Source organism: Narcine bancroftii, chromosome 11 (assembly GCF_036971445.1).
Source record: "Narcine bancroftii isolate sNarBan1 chromosome 11, sNarBan1.hap1, whole genome shotgun sequence".
In the NCBI taxonomy this organism is placed as follows: domain Eukaryota; kingdom Metazoa; phylum Chordata; class Chondrichthyes; order Torpediniformes; family Narcinidae; genus Narcine; species Narcine bancroftii.
The window spans coordinates 72,444,682-72,460,593 of record NC_091479.1 but is presented as its reverse complement, the minus strand read 5'-3'; the positions used below and the strand labels follow the sequence as shown (position 1 = coordinate 72,460,593).

General features: G+C 40.0%; 1 protein-coding gene across 6 annotated transcripts in view; it reads right to left on the bottom strand.

Annotated features, from left to right (window-relative positions):
- The window catches only part of iqub (IQ motif and ubiquitin domain containing), a 70,308-nt gene that overhangs the window by 29,163 nt on the left and 25,233 nt on the right, over window positions 1-15,912 (bottom strand). For 4 of the 6 annotated variants that reach the window (XM_069903382.1, XM_069903379.1, XM_069903377.1 and 1 more), the window contains 2 exons: window positions 4,488-4,604; window positions 2,690-2,824 (listed from right to left, as the gene is read on the bottom strand). In XM_069903382.1, the coding sequence (XP_069759483.1) occupies window positions 2,690-2,824; window positions 4,488-4,604 (252 nt within the window). Of the gene's footprint in view, window positions 1-2,689; window positions 2,825-4,487; window positions 4,605-6,471; window positions 6,599-15,912 lie in introns of those variants that run through there. The other 2 variants (XM_069903383.1, XM_069903380.1) reach the window with 2 other exon arrangements.

Here is a 15,912-nt window from a genome sequence, read left to right as displayed (position 1 = left end):
ACTTAGAGTGGGACTGTACCATTGTGTGGGAATACTGAGATACTCAATGGTACCGGCTGAAGTCCCTGTCTTGTAAGTGTTAGTAACCATATATTACTGCACGTGTGTAACGATGAGGGAGGGAGAGAGAGCAAGTGAGAGTAGGCGGCCACTGGTATCAGAGATTGCTGTGAATGCCTCTGTAGTTTTTAGTATCATGTTGTTTTGAGTCTTCCCCATTATGATTTTTCCATGTGTACAATAAAGATTACTTCTTGTTCATCGGCTTGTATATGGACTCGCCTCTCTATGAAACCACTGGCTTAAATCTCACATAACATACAAAAGAATTTTTCATGCTTTATGTTCTATTTTCAATGTTTCAGTGATGTCCGCTTAAATCATGTGCTATCACTTAAATCACATGGTTTATCACTTTCACCGTGATTTTGCCTTGAACAACTTGTGCAGTTATAATGTAGGCCATATGCTGTGGCCTTTACACCCAATTTTATTATGTAGGCCATATGCTGTGCCCTTTACACCCAATTTTATAATGTAGGCCATATGCTGTGGCCTTTACACCCAATTTTATTATGTAGGCCATATGCTGTGGCCTTTACACCCAATTTTATTATGTAGGCCATATGCTGTGCCCTTTACACCCAATTTTATAATGTAGGCCATATGCTGTGGCCTTTACACCCAATTTTATTATGTAGGCCATATGCTGTGGCCTTTACACCCAATTTTTGATGATGTGTAATAAAAAGATGGCATGCATATTTATGAAATCAATGATATTATCATATCTACAAAATATAAAGAGGAAGTGACTTTAGAATTAGGATGAATCAGGTCGGAATTACCTGCTTTAATTTCCTGATAGGCAGAAATACTAGAAAATGGGCACAAGCACTTCAAAACTTGCTGAAAAATCACTTCTTTGATTTATAAATTAAACAAAGGTACAAATAGAGCCAATTTCGTGGCACTTTACCTTCGTTAGGGATACTCCCAATCTGGCAAATGATGACTTTTCCATCACTCCTTATATGATCTTTGTATGTGATCAACAGCTTTTGTAAGGTTTGGCAATACGACAGCCACCCTCCATGAGGCTGAAGTAATTGTAATTGATCCAGTCAGATTTCTGGTTAATGATGATGGTAAAGTAGGTAATGAATGTCAAGGGTAGTTATCCTCGAGCTCTGTAGATGTTTAAGTCAAGTCCAGTGTACTGCCATCCCCTCCACAGACTCCATCCACATCTCTTCACTGCCTGGGAAAGGCAGCTAACATTTCCTCAGGAGTTTTCGGAGGAGCTAGTGGAGTTGTTCAAGTGAACCGGTACGGACTTGAAGGGCCGACATGGCCTGTTTCCGTGCTGTAAATGGTTATATTGTTTTATATGGTAGATGGTTAGACATTCGTTTACTGGACATGGTTATTGTCTTGCACTTGTGTAAGTGTTCAGTTAATTATTATGATTGGAATGTACTTATCAGGGTTAATCCCCATTTTTAACCTCACGTTAGGACCATTGATAAAGCAGCTGATAGTATTTAGTCCCAGAAATTATCCTGAAAAGGCCCTGCAGCAAGATTGACAAACAGCAATGATCTTTTGACAAACCTATATTTTGGTCTGGAGCCAAATGACCGGGTGAAACCTAAACCATGCATTAGCAACATGTTTATGGTGAATAAGCACCACTTGATATTATTGCTTATGACCCCTTTCATCAGTCTGTTGATAATTGAGTGCAGATTGATTAGGTAGTAATTGGGTGGATTGGATTTTTCCCATTTTTGTGGCTCGGACATGGCTCTGGATTTTATTTTGCACAGGTGATAATGCTGTAATTGTACTGGAAATGTTTGGCTAGGGGTACAGGTGGTTCTGCAGCACAGCACTCCAACAATATATTGACAATACTTTACAAGAAATAGTACCATCCATGATCTTTTCTTCACCAGATTTGTAATAAAACAATCACTAGAAATCTTTATAGAAGTAGAAACCTTGACCAAGTTTCTCAATCTTTAAAGTTTGTTTCATGGTCAAATTTGAGAGGCCTTGTAATTGGCTGGTTTGCGACAAATGAATTCAGTGACAATATGAACCAAACATGGGTCCACAGATTTGTAAAGATCTATAAACTGATGAAGCATACAAACCTAATTGGACAACCTGAACATTATCAAAATTAACTTCTTTCACAAATGATAAAGCGCAACCAGTTTCTGATAAATGTTTAGATTTACAACAGCTGAATAGATTGCACACTATCACTGTCAGATTTCAAACTAGTTAGTTTGATTTAATTTTAGACTCCAACCCCAATTAAACTGAAGAATTTAAAATATTTTTTAAAAAATAAATTTGAGAGACCATTTCACAGATCACTTTATCCTGATGGCTGTTTGCTACAAGAATAAGTTGTTAAATCTACAATATTTTTCAGAAATTAGGTTCATTAACACCATTAATTTCTTAGTCATAGCCTGAGACTTGAGCACCACTCCAAGACACAAGCCACCATCTGAATTTAATACAGACAAAAGCAGTTCACCTACATTCACTAGAGAACAATAGATTCCATGGATATTCTGAAAATGAATTGATTTATGTCCACTAATTTTGATTGTATCAATAATGTTTTCTAATAGATGGACTGTAAATTCAAACCTTCAGTTGACAACTTTACCTTTTGTTTTGGAAAATGGAGACTCACTCTTTGCTGGTTCAATTTTACTGTCCACTTCCTCTATAGCATACATCTCTGCTTCTAATTTTTCTTTCAATTCCTCACAAGTCATAGAATGTTCAATTATTGGACTTTCTGCATGATAAAGTGGGTGAGAAAATGAATAAAGACAAACTTCATTGTTGTGGTTATTTTGGAATTATGAACAAATGCACTAAACCAAAAACAAAGTGGTTCTGCACTCATACCAACAAATGGATTCATAAATTCAAAGATTAAATTATTCATCATCAGGGTTCATCAAATCTTACCCATTCAGGTATCAGCGCTGCCTCGACAATAAGGATAACCTTGAATGCTATGGTGTTTCCACTTCTGTTTCCGTGAGTTTCCTTCCATGTAGCAGACACAGGCTGGTATGTTAAATAGGAACTGCAAATTACTCCTAGTGTATATGGGTGGCCAAGATAACAAGGTGTTGATGTGCATGTGAGAAAAAATTAGGTTACATGATAATGAATGGGGTAATAAGACTGATTGTAATCCATTGAGTTCCAGAATAAACACAGTAAGTCAAATGGCTTTCCTCCATATCGTATAGAAATATGCCTATGTATAAAACTAGATAAGGTCCATTCTGTCCAGCATTTTAAAAACTTAAAACCATACTTGTACTGATGATGTTCCTCTAAGTAGATCTATTCCTTCAAAGTGCTTTTTCAAACAAATACCAAGATTCAGTCTCATCATATGCTCTATATTTTCTCCAACTCTTCAATTTCCACAAATCATTTGGGTACAGTTATGTTTTTAGCACATATAAAGGGCCAATAATTGAGAACACATCCTGGAAATTTTGTTGAACAATGTGAAAATTATATTCTCACTAAGCCTCTAAAGACCTCTCGTAAAATTTCCAGTGAAAACTTGCATGATAGAACAGAATCTCAGGCAAAATTATATACATTTACCCTCCAAGCAAGATAATTTCTCATTACTATCTTATCTTCAATTACTAAAGCTACCACACCTTCTTTTCCTTTCTGCTTGTCCTTCTAATATGTCAAGTACATCAGAATATTTAATTCTCAGCATTGCTCACCATGCAATCACACCTCTGGAAAGGCTATGAAAATAATGCCATTTATTTTATCTGTGCCATCGATTCAGTTATTTTGCTGAGAATGTTGTGAATGTTCAAAATACATCTTTATTCTTCTTACCATTTTCCCTTACTGTGTGTGACCCTTTTTGCAGCTGTGTTTTTCCTGTCATTTCCTGGTTATCAATGGTCTCTACACTGAGATTTTTATTTTTATTTTAGACATACAGCACAGTAGCAGGGCCTTCTGCCCTCGAGCCCATGCCACCCAAATATGCCTTGTACATTTTTTAAAGAGTGGGAGAAAACCCACACAAACTCAGGAAGAACACACAAACTCCTTAGTCAGTGCTACATTCAAACCTGAGTTGCTAACCACCACACTAACCATGCTTCTGTGTGGTAATGGTATTTTTTTCTTGTGGTGGTGGAGATGAGAAAGAATTATTAGAATCACAGTTTTCAATTCTAGATTTGAAAAACTCAAGTCAAAAAGTAGCAGTCAAAGAAGAAAATAAGTGTGAAAAATATATTTAAGTAACTTTTCTGTTAAATGTGAGGAAAATGTTAAATAATTGCATATTTACAACTCAGATGCTCATGTTTACAACTTTAGTTTACAAACCTCAGCTAATATTTTGAACTACTTTAAAGCATCTGAAAAGTACTTAGCTGATCATTAAAATTATATATTACCTTCTTGTTGCTCATTTAATTGATCAGGGAGAAGTGGAGAAGTATATTTAGTGGAGTCCAAACTTGCAGTACCTTCTTTCACACCATTATTGCTGCTATCTATAATTGTAGGTCCTTCTGCAATCGAGTCATTTGCATTTATCAGTTTGAGAGAATCAAAAGAAAAGTGAAAATGTTTATTTAAAATATTTTAAACAGCTACAATGCTGTTTGAATGGAATGGATATTGAGAGGAAGCTTTTCATATTGAAGTTCACAGATAACTCTGTAACAATGCTGCCAATTGCTTATACATACATTCCTGTGTCTGCTTATTATTTCAACACATACTTCAAGCTCCTACGGCCATTTAAAAACTAAAAACAGAAATATTAAATATTGAACTCAATTGGTGCAGAATAAGAGCTATTATAATGCAGAATGTAGAAACAGCTGAAGCTTTTAACAAATGGCAGTGCTTTGTTTAAATTCACTTTGGAAGACACTACAAGTATAGCATAGTGTGGAGCTTGGGGTATAATGGTTTAGAGCAGGGGTGGTCAACCTCTTAATTTTTAATTTAGATATATAGCATGGTAACAGGCCATTTCAGCTCATGAGTACGTTCCAGGGATGTAGGTTAAATGGTGGCATGGACTCTTGGGTAGAAATAGCCTGTTACTGAGCTGTATGCCTAAATTAAAAATTTAAAGGTTGACCATCCCTAGAGGAATTTAAAATACTTCATGTTATTAAAGATGATGAACTAGACTAAAAACTAAGTAAATATAAAGACTGATCATTTGCAATTTGTTGCTAAAAGATGACTGCTGAGATGGCGAATGCAATAACAAGATGATTTTTTTTTAAATTCACAATTTCCGATATGGTCCCAGAAGAATGAAAGGTAGTAAATCTAACACCACTGCTCTGCAAGATAAAGTAATTATTTATGTCAATGCATTGAGAAGAAATGTAATATGTTCAGACTGAGTTAACAAGGCTTTCTGAAAAGGCAAAAGAGTATGACAAATCTAAATTAATGTTTTGAGCATGGGATTAGCATAGTGGGCAGGGAAAAACAAATGCATGTGTTATTTTGCATTTTCTGGAGGGAGTGTACAAATAATGGTTTGGGGGGGGTTGGGAATAATGCATTGACATTAAAAGAGGATTGATTTAAATAACATAATTTCTTTAATAAACAAGTCATTTTCAGTCCAGCTGGTGGGCATCAATAATACTCTTAATTATATCAAATAATGACAATTACTCTCTTCTATTCATATGGACCCTGAGTGACCCCTAGTCTGGAGTCACGAGTTAACTATATTGCACATGATTAGAACCCTTGCTTAGAAATTATTCTATTTCCAAGCAACCTTATCTTCACATTGCAGCACTGATTCTCTAGATTCAGCCTTGGAAGAGTGGTTTATGGTCAAGAAGAGACTTGTATTCAACAAGGATATTGGGAGAACATTTCTTCTGGCTAGAGAGTCTATTTTGAGAGTAGGCATAACCTTCGGATAAAGAAAATTTTTGATTGATCAATACAAAGAGAAATGTCATTATTCAAAGGATTGTGAATCTGGTCCCCTAACTCAGAGGCCTGAAGTGAAATCCTTAGACATTTGTGCACTCAGAAAATTGCACAAAGTGAATCATCATGAAAAGGCCATTTAGTCCCTCACACTGCTTTCAGATAAAGAAAGAATAGCCAATTCCTGTACTAATCCTGTATCCCTTGATTTCCCCCCAAGTTCAAACATTGTCTCTGACTTGAAAATAATTAGTTACTGAGTCTCCACAGTCCTCAAGGATAGTGAAATATGAAGATTCACTACACTCCAGATGAAGAAATGTTACCTTATCTCAGCTCTAAATGGGCAAATCCAAAAAAAATGAGAATATGGCTCCCAGTTCTAGGTCCTCAACCTGATTCTACCCTTTAAAAAATTACTCATTTAATGACTTTTCATTCTATAAACCCACACTACCTCACCTCTCCTCATGTTTCATCCCCTATCCACTCCGTAAATGGTTATATGGTTAATACGATGACTCTTCCTTGGCCCATTTTACATAATGCTCAAATCCATGAGTGAATATTCCATTTGACTTTCTGATTTCTTGCTTATCCTGCTTAGTAATTTTCAGAGCTTCATGAAGAAAAACGCATCAATCACCTGAAAATCAACATTCTCTTATTATTCAAAAAATATTCTACTTCATTTTTTCTCCCAAAATAATTAACATTATATTTTTCTACTTTATATTCTTTTGTCATTTCTTCGCTCATTCATTCATGTCTATTTCAACCTGTCCCTGCTTCAGTGTCTCTCTGCATTGTTCTTTTAATTCCTATTGCCACTCCAATTTGTATAATTAGCAAACTTGCCCTCATCCAACTCACTGGTATACATTATGAGCACTGAGGCCCCAGTACCAAATGCTGGGTAAATCCCATTTGTCACAGCCTCCCTCTGTGAAACATCACTGGTTCATTAATATTGCTTCCTTTCTATCACCAAACCTTAATCCACACTAGAACATTATCCATAATCATCTGTGCTTTAATTTTATTGAATAACTATCTCTTAGGTACTTTTTTTATTGGCCTTCTGAAAGCCCACCATATCAATATTAAATTCAGTTTAGAGTCTCACCTATTCTAATGCAGATAGATCATGCATTATATCCTTCCATTGATCCATGTTGACTCTGCCTAACCCCTCCATTATTACTTTCTCAATGCCTTGTGACCACTTTTTAAAAAAATTCAGCACTTCCCCCTTAGTGATGTCATATTAACTAATCTGGAATTCCTCATTGTCTAAACCACTCCTGTCTTAAATAGTGCCCTACATTAGGTTCCTCTTGATTTGTGATATTAATTTATGGATATCCTATTCAATTTAATAGGAGGACCCCATACAAGTTTTTGAATGATAGCACATTTGGTTCCAATACTTAAATAACAGGATTGCTTCTAAAAACCAGGTTAATCATCCACAAACCAATCTGCCTCCATTGACAGACAGTTCACTTTGAGAAGAAACAAAACAATCTGGAGATGCTGAAGTGTTATATATAGAGAATTTAGGTTAAAATGGCTTAAGTTAAAATGTGATGATTAATCATAAAAAGGGAAGCCAGAACGGACAGGGAGCTTACTAGCAGCCAAGGACAAAAGGTTCAGCTGGATATGTTTTTTTAAACCTATCTTTCCATGGTCATAGTGAGAGACATGCAGGAGACAAAAGATTGATAAGAAGGGTGAGAAACAGAATTTAGTGTATGTAGAGTTCGCAGCGTACGTAACGAACGTGATAATTAAAAATGCAGTTGTACTTAGAATGCTTTTGCAATACTAACCAATTAAAACAGTATTAATAAGTAGGGGAAGGGCAAACAACAAGGGTATAAAAATCAATGCACTGTATGTATCGGGGCTTAACTGGTGAGAAGCCAGTTGAGTCCAACTCTGCAGACTTGTAAATAAAGCTTGTCGTGTCATCAATTTTAAAGAGACTCATGTGTGAGAAGTTTTATTTCTGACAAATGGGGGCTCGTCCGGGATCTACACTCCGGCCGTGAGGGGAGGCGAGAAGAGGGACATCGGAGGCGGTGCACCCCGCTGACTTCAGCGGCTCCTAGTCCCTTGCTCGTCGCTTCGGGCGGCTTGAGCGAGTGGTATCCGGACAAGGTGACACGACAAGACAGAGAGGAGAAGGGTGACGGTTCAATCCCCGAGAAGACACCGGTAAGTGACGACTTACGATTGTGGTGTGGGGATTGGGTAACAGGTGTAACGGGATACACCTGTTAGGATAAAAAAACCTAACGTAATAGATCAGGTATAGAGCTTTTGTCGTGGCGTGAGGACCCTGTCGTGGGACTCTAGGATAGACCCCAGGGAAACCTCGGCGGTAACCGAAGGAGGGACAGCACCTCCGACGAAGTGCCAAGAAGAGAGGGGTCGACCCCAGGGAAACCTCAGCGGTAACCGAAGGAGGGACAGTACCTCCGACGAGGCGTCTGAGAAGAAGGGAGTAGGGTCCAGAATGAGAGGGTCCTCAGCAACGATAAACAGATCTAGGTGGGAAAATGGGAGGATCAAAATCTAAGAGCTCGTCTGAAAATTCAGGACAATTCCTGGGAGTTCCCCTTGACAGCCCTTTGGGGAGAATGTTTGAAAATTGGGATAGTAAAAGATATCGAGACAAAAACAAGAAAAAGATGGTTCAATATTGTCTCCTTTGGTCGAAACAACCTATTAAAGGTTCCTCGGTCTGGTGGCCGAAATTTGGATCTGATGAGGATTGGGTTAGACAAGCATTAAACATATATGTAAATTCGAGACCAAAGGTGAATCAAGAAGAGTCAGCATATGCATTTTGTTGGGTTCCCTGGCCAGGATCCTTAACAAAATGTTTTAAATTGAGGGTAGCGGGAGAAAAGAAATGGGAACCTCTGGACAACCTTCCCCCTCCTTATATTCCCCCGGTGCCTACTGCGCCCGAGGAAAGCTCATTACCGGAGGGGAAAGGTGATGAATCTGATTGCCCCGAAAGGGGCCGGGAAAAAAAGGATGAATTAAGGGAGTCGGACCCTAAACTTCCACCGGTAAACCGACCCTGGACAAGATCCCAGACTGGTCCAGGACCATCAAAATTTTCAATAAGCCTAAATCCCCTGAGGGAAGTACCTATGGGAGGACCGGGAGGGGGAACGGGATATGTGAATGTTCCCCTAACTAGTACAGAGGTGCGGGGATTTAAGAAAGAAATGAAAAAGTTATTAGAAGATCCTATAGGACTGGCTGAACAGCTTGACCAATTCCTGGGACCAAACACATATACGTGGGAAGAGATGCAGGCAATAATGGGAACATTATTCTCACCCCAGGAGAGGCAGATGATTCGATGGGCTGCCCTCCTCATGTGGGAATATGAACAACCTGGGGACCCCAGACCCCATGAACAAAAATATCCCTTAAATGAACCCAGGTGGGACAAACGAACACCCGAGGGATTGGCAAGTATGAGACAATATAGAGAGTGGACAATTAAAGGGATACGAGAGGCTGTGCCAAAGGGTCACAATTTCACCAAGGCATTTGGGAACCACCAGGGGAAAGACGAGTCCCCTACTGATTTTTTGGAGAGGGTGAGAAAGAATGTCCAACAGTATGCGGGCGTGGACCCTAGTACACCAATGGGTGAACAGCTTATTCGAATTGAATTTGTTTCCAAATCATGGCAGGACATTAGAAAGAAACTAGAAAAGGAGGAGGACTGGAGCGAAAAACCCCTAAGTGACCTGTTAAAAAAGGCGCAAAAAGTATATGTGCAGAGAGAAGAAGAAGATCAAAAGAGGGCGACAAAGGTTATGGTACAGACTATCTGACAGATGAATGCTGAATCCAGAGGGGAAAGAAAACAAAACCTTCCTCTAAACAATCCAAGATATCCAAAAGAGGGAAGACCCCGGAGGTTCGTTAAGTGCTATTACTGCAATGAGGAAGGACATCCTCGAGGGAATGCCCCCGATACAAGAGGGAATTGCGTGCCCTCGAACTTATGGAAGAAGATTAGGGGTGTCAGGGGTTCCAAATGTTAGGGACCAAGTATAAGAGGGAACCCCTGGTAAAACTAAAAATTGGTCCCAAGGGAGAAGAGGTAGTGTTTATGGTGGACACAGGAGCGGAACGAAGTAGTGTAATAACTGTGCCAATCGGAACTGAGCCTGTAAAAAGTAATTTGACAATTTCTGGGATAGAAGGGGCTCCCAGAATGGTATCAATAATTCCCCAAGTAACAGTGAAACTGGAAGAAAGAGAAGGGGTACAAGACCTCTTGTTATTACCGTCGGCTGGATTTAACCTCCTAGGAAGGGACTTACAGGCTCTCCTAGGTTTGGGTGCTCTCCCTGTGGACGGAGAAGTGCGAGTCCACCTCTGCGCTTTAAAGGAAGAGGATGAACGGCAGATTGACGAGAGAGTCTGGTATAAGGAGGGAAATCGAGGAGGTCTGGACATCCCACCTTTACATGTCACATTAATACCAGGTCATCAGCCGGTAAGGAAACGTCAGTATCCTATTTCTTTGGAAGGGAGAAAAGGGCTACAGCCGGTAATTGAGACTCTAATACGAGACGGACTATTAGAAGAATGCATGTCACCTTATAACACCCCTATACTCCCAGTGAAAAAGTCAGATGGATCCTATCGCCTAGTTCAGGATCTAAGAAGTTTGAATGCTATTGTTCAGACCCGCCACCCAGTGGTGCCTAATCCCTATACTATTATGAGTCGGATTCCCCCAGACCATGAGTGGTTTAGTGTTATCGACTTGAAGGATGCCTTCTGGACGTGTCCATTAGAAGAGGAAAGTAGAGATATGTTCGCGTTTGAATGGGAAAATCCATGGACAGGTAGACGGAGACAGCTTCGGTGGACTGTATTGCCCCAAGGGTTCACTGAATCTCCGAACCTGTTTGGACAAATGCTAGAACAAATCCTGGCGGACTATCCACAATCTGATGATTCCCAACTAATGCAGTATGTGGACGATTTACTATTATCAGGACCCAAGGAACAAGAAATGAGGGGAGATACAATTAGACTCTTGAATTATCTGGGGAAAAAGGGTCTACAGGTGTCCAGGAACAAGTTACAGTTTGTTGAGAGAACTGTGGTATATCTGGGACACCAGATAAGTAAAGGACAGAAACGGATTACCCCTGAATGGATTGCGGGAATCACTAGAATGCCGTTACCCCGTAATAAGAAGGAAATAAGACAATTCCTGGGACTCTTAGGTTACTGTAGGTTATGGATAGAGGACTACTCAGCTTTGGTGAAGTTTATGTATGAAAAACTGACAAACGAAAATGAATATCCATTGAAATGGACCCAGGAGGAGGAGGGATGGTTCGAGGACTTGAAGCATCGCCTGACACGAGCCCCAGTACTCACTCTGCCCTCTTTAAAACAGCCCTTCCAGCTATTTGTCACTCATAACCAAGGAACAGCTGTGGGAGTTTTAACACAGGAAAAAGGCGGTCAGCGACACCCAGTGGCTTTCCTTTCCAAAATGATGGACCCAGTGTCTCGCGGATGGCCGACGTGTATCCAGGGAGTAGCGGCTGCTGCTCTGTTGGTAGAGGAAGCACGTAAACTTACTTTTGGAGGAAAGATGACTGTGTACACCTCCCATTCTGTGAGTGTTTTATTAACACAAACTGCCCATCGATGGCTGACTGATTCTCGCATATTAAAGTATGAAACCATTTTAATGGTCGGAGAAGATCTACAGTTTGCAAAGATTAATAGCTGCAACCCAGCTCAGTTTTTATACGGCAGTGAAACAGAGAGAGAGGTGGAGCACGACTGTGTCGAGTTGACAGATCTTCAGACCAAGACCCGAGAAGACCTTTGCGATACTCCACTGGGAGAAGGATATGAATTCTACATTGACGGCTCCGCCAGATGTGTTGACAGAATGAGAAGTGGATATGCTATAATAGAAGGAAATACTTGGAAAGTAGTAGAATCCACGAGACTACCCGGAAGCTGGTCAGCACAATCCTGTGAACTATATGCCTTGCAAAGAGCCCTCAGAATACTGGCAAAGAAAATTGGAACGATTTACACTGATTCCAAATACGCATACGGGGTAGTGCATACCTTTGGAAAGATCTGGAAGGAGCGTGGTCTAATTACATCAAGAGGAAAGGAATTGGCACACGAACAGATGATTACTCTGACTTTAGAAGCCTTGACATTACCCCAGGAAATAGCAGTGGTCTACATACCAAGCCATCAGAGGGGAGATACCCCGACAGCAATTGGAAACAGACTGGCTGATGAAGAAGCCAAAAGGGCAACCATGCAACAAGAAGTCCGTTTGCTGACCTTAATCCCAATAAGACAAGGCATAAAGAAGGCTCCCATTTTCACTGCTAAGGAAGAAAAGGACATGGCTCAGCTGGGCGCAAGCCAGCTGCCTGATGGAACATGGAAGACACCAGATGGAAGAATGGTTCTAAATAAAGAAATAACTCGCAATATTTTAAAACACCTGCATCATCAGAGCCACTGGGGCACCCATGCCTTATGTGACACAGTGCTTCGAGAATATGTGTGTAAGGGAATCTACACCTTGGCCCAACAGGAGGTGCAGAATTGTCACCTATGCACAAAAATTAATAAGAAGGTAATGAGGACAGGGACCATGGGAGGTCAACCATTAGCCATACGCCCTTTTCAATGTATCCAGATCGACTTCACAGAGTTACCTCAAGTCCAAAGATGGAAATATCTGTTGGTGATAATAGATCACTTTACCCAATGGGTGGAAGCCTTCCCAACAGTAAATACTACAGCCTCTACAGTAGCTCGCCTCCTCCTAGAGCAGATAATCCCCAGATATGGTATAATGGATTCTATAGACTCAGACAGGGGTCCACATTTTTCTTCAAAAATCCAGCAATTGATTTGTAATGCATTACAGGTCTCTTGGAAATTACATACCCCTTGGCATCCACAAAGCTCAGGGAGGGTTGAACGTATGAATGGAACCCTAAAAATGCAATTGACAAAATTAATGGTGGAAACTAAAATACCTTGGATAAAGTGTCTGCCCCTGGCTTTATTAAGAATTCGTACTGCCCCACGAAAAGATGTAGGGTTGTCCCCTTATGAAATGATGTTTGGGCTTCCCTTCTGGAGTATAGTTGAGGGGTGTCCCACCTTGGGGGAAGGGGATATATTTGTTAGGAACTATTTACAGGCACTGTCACGCTCTCTTACAGATTTACGAAAGAGAGGACTATTGGCACAAACACCGCCTCTAGACTTTTCTTTACACAAAGTGGAACCACGAGACTGGATTCTCATCAAGACCTGGAAAACTGAAAAACTCCAGCCCCAGTGGGAAGGTCCATACCAAGTTCTCTTAACTACAGAGGCTGCAGCACGAACAAGAGAGAAGGGGTGGACGCACGCATCCAGATTTAAGGGACCTGTAGAGGTGCCTCAGGACCCTGATACGAACTCAGATTGGACTTGTGTTCCTGGAGAAAAACCTCTTACCTTGCGATTTCGCAGAAAGACTTGATTCACAATGTTATTGTTATGTTCTTTGATTTTTCTTAGTTTGCCTATGTCTTTATCAGGTGTGAAATGTAAGAAATGCAGAGACACAGTGGTCCTGTTTCAGGACCACATTTGGGGAAGAAAGGAGGGTAATTTTATTTCCCATACCTCAGTTCCTGAGAAATGCTGGGCAGAAAATACCACCCAACATCCATATACCCCTTGTGTGGAAAAAGAAGGAAATAATATGGGTCATTATATACAGATTCCTAATACCACTCCTTTCCCTCTTAACGGTTGGAAGGGTGACTCTGTTTTGCATACACACATTTTAAAGAGAGAAAGGGGTGGATTGTTATATATAGAGAATTTAGGTTAAAATGGCTTAAGTTAAAATGTGATGATTAATCATAAAAAGGGAAGCCAGAACGGACAGGGAGCTTACTAGCAGCCAAGGACAAAAGGTTCAGCTGGATATGTTTTTTTAAACATATCTTTCCATGGTCATAGTGAGAGACATGCAGGAGACAAAAGATTGATAAGAAGGGTGAGAAACAGAATTTAGTGTATGTAGAGTTCGCAGCGTACGTAACGAACGTGATAATTAAAAATGCAGTTGTACTTAGAATGCTTTTGCAATACTAACCAATTAAAACAGTATTAATAAGTAGGGGAAGGGCAAACAACAAGGGTATAAAAATCAATGCACTGTATGTATCGGGGCTTAACTGGTGAGAAGCCAGTTGAGTCCAACTCTGCAGACTTGTAAATAAAGCTTGTCGTGTCATCAGTTTTAAAGAGACTCATGTGTGAGAAGTTTTATTTCTGACAGAAGGAACTCAGCAAGTCATGTAGGAGGTAAAGTTATGTAACCAACAGGTCGGGCCTGAGCCCTGCTTCAAGGTGTGAGCAAAAAGCAGGCAGGTGCCTGACTAAAAAAGCTGCTGGAATAAAGGGAAGGGGAAGAGCACAAGCCAAAAGGCCATAATTGGACATGGATGGGAGGCCAGGAGAAGAAAACTGACCATTTAACAGGGGAGGGGTGGCTCTGAGAATGCAGAGCTAGACAAAAAGAGACAGAGAGAAAGGGAAGAGGAATAAGAGAAAGGCTTGGATCTTAAGAGCAGCAGAGAGGGAACAGTGAAAGAGATTCTCACAGAACTTCCTTCAAAAACAGGAAGAAAAACCTCATCAGGGTAGGCATCCTACGGAGAGATTTCACAGTGGGGCAACTGAGCGGAATGATGCACAAAAGTCTGCAGATGCTGTGATTGTAGCAAAAACACAAAAATATTGGAGAACTCAGCAGGTCTTGCAGCATCCAGAGGAGGTGAAGGTACTGTATATATCCAACATTTCAGGCCTGAGCTCTTCTTCAAGGTATGAGCAAAAAGCAGACAGGTGCAGGAATAAAAAGGCTGGTGAAGAGGGAAAGGTCTCTGTTTTGAATTTTGAACCCATTTCCACTTTCACCAATGTTTTAGCCATTTTGCATACAGCTGAATGATCAAAAAGCAAAAAACTACAGATGATGAAAATCTGAAATAAAACAATAAACTGTTGGAAACATTTGGCATATGTGTATCTGTTAGCTTGTCATTTTGTTTATTTAGTTTAAGGGAGGAATGCTGGCCAGGTCACTGAAAACTCAATAGGCTTTCAAAGAGCACAATAGTTGAAGAAAAGGATAAGCAGATCATTATTTTAAGAGCTCAATAAATCAATAAATAAATAAATCATAAAGCTCACAATCATATCTTAAATATATCAGCTAGCAATTTGCATGGAGTAAACCCAAACAATTCCAAGTTGACTGAAATGGTTCTGAATCAAGGCAAGTACAAAACATTATTTTCATGTGAAATCTGAAATTCATCTCCACCTAAAATGCCACGTTTGAGTGTAACATGACCAGCAACATTATCATATTGAAAAAAAGTGTACTGTAACTTTTTGATCAAAACACACCATCGTAAGTGGAGACTAAAAGCCTGCCATTGTTTGTTGTTGTTTTACAGCTGATACAGGAATTCTGCTGACACGACTGTGCTGCTTAGTTGCCCTAAACACAATATTCCAAAATCTGAAGCACTTCTGGTCCCATGCATTTCGGATAAGGAGTACTCGACCTGTAATACCTTGAATTTGATTTGATTTTCTGTTGTTCAGCCACTTACTCAGATCATGGATGGCATGTACTTGAACATTTTAAAAATTTCCTTTGTTCCATAATTCTAAACTGAATTTAATTTAAAAAATCTATTAACCTGTCATTTCTGCCACCTACTACATGATTCTACCATCACACATCTTCACCTTTCTGCCTTCCCCAGGGACAGCTCC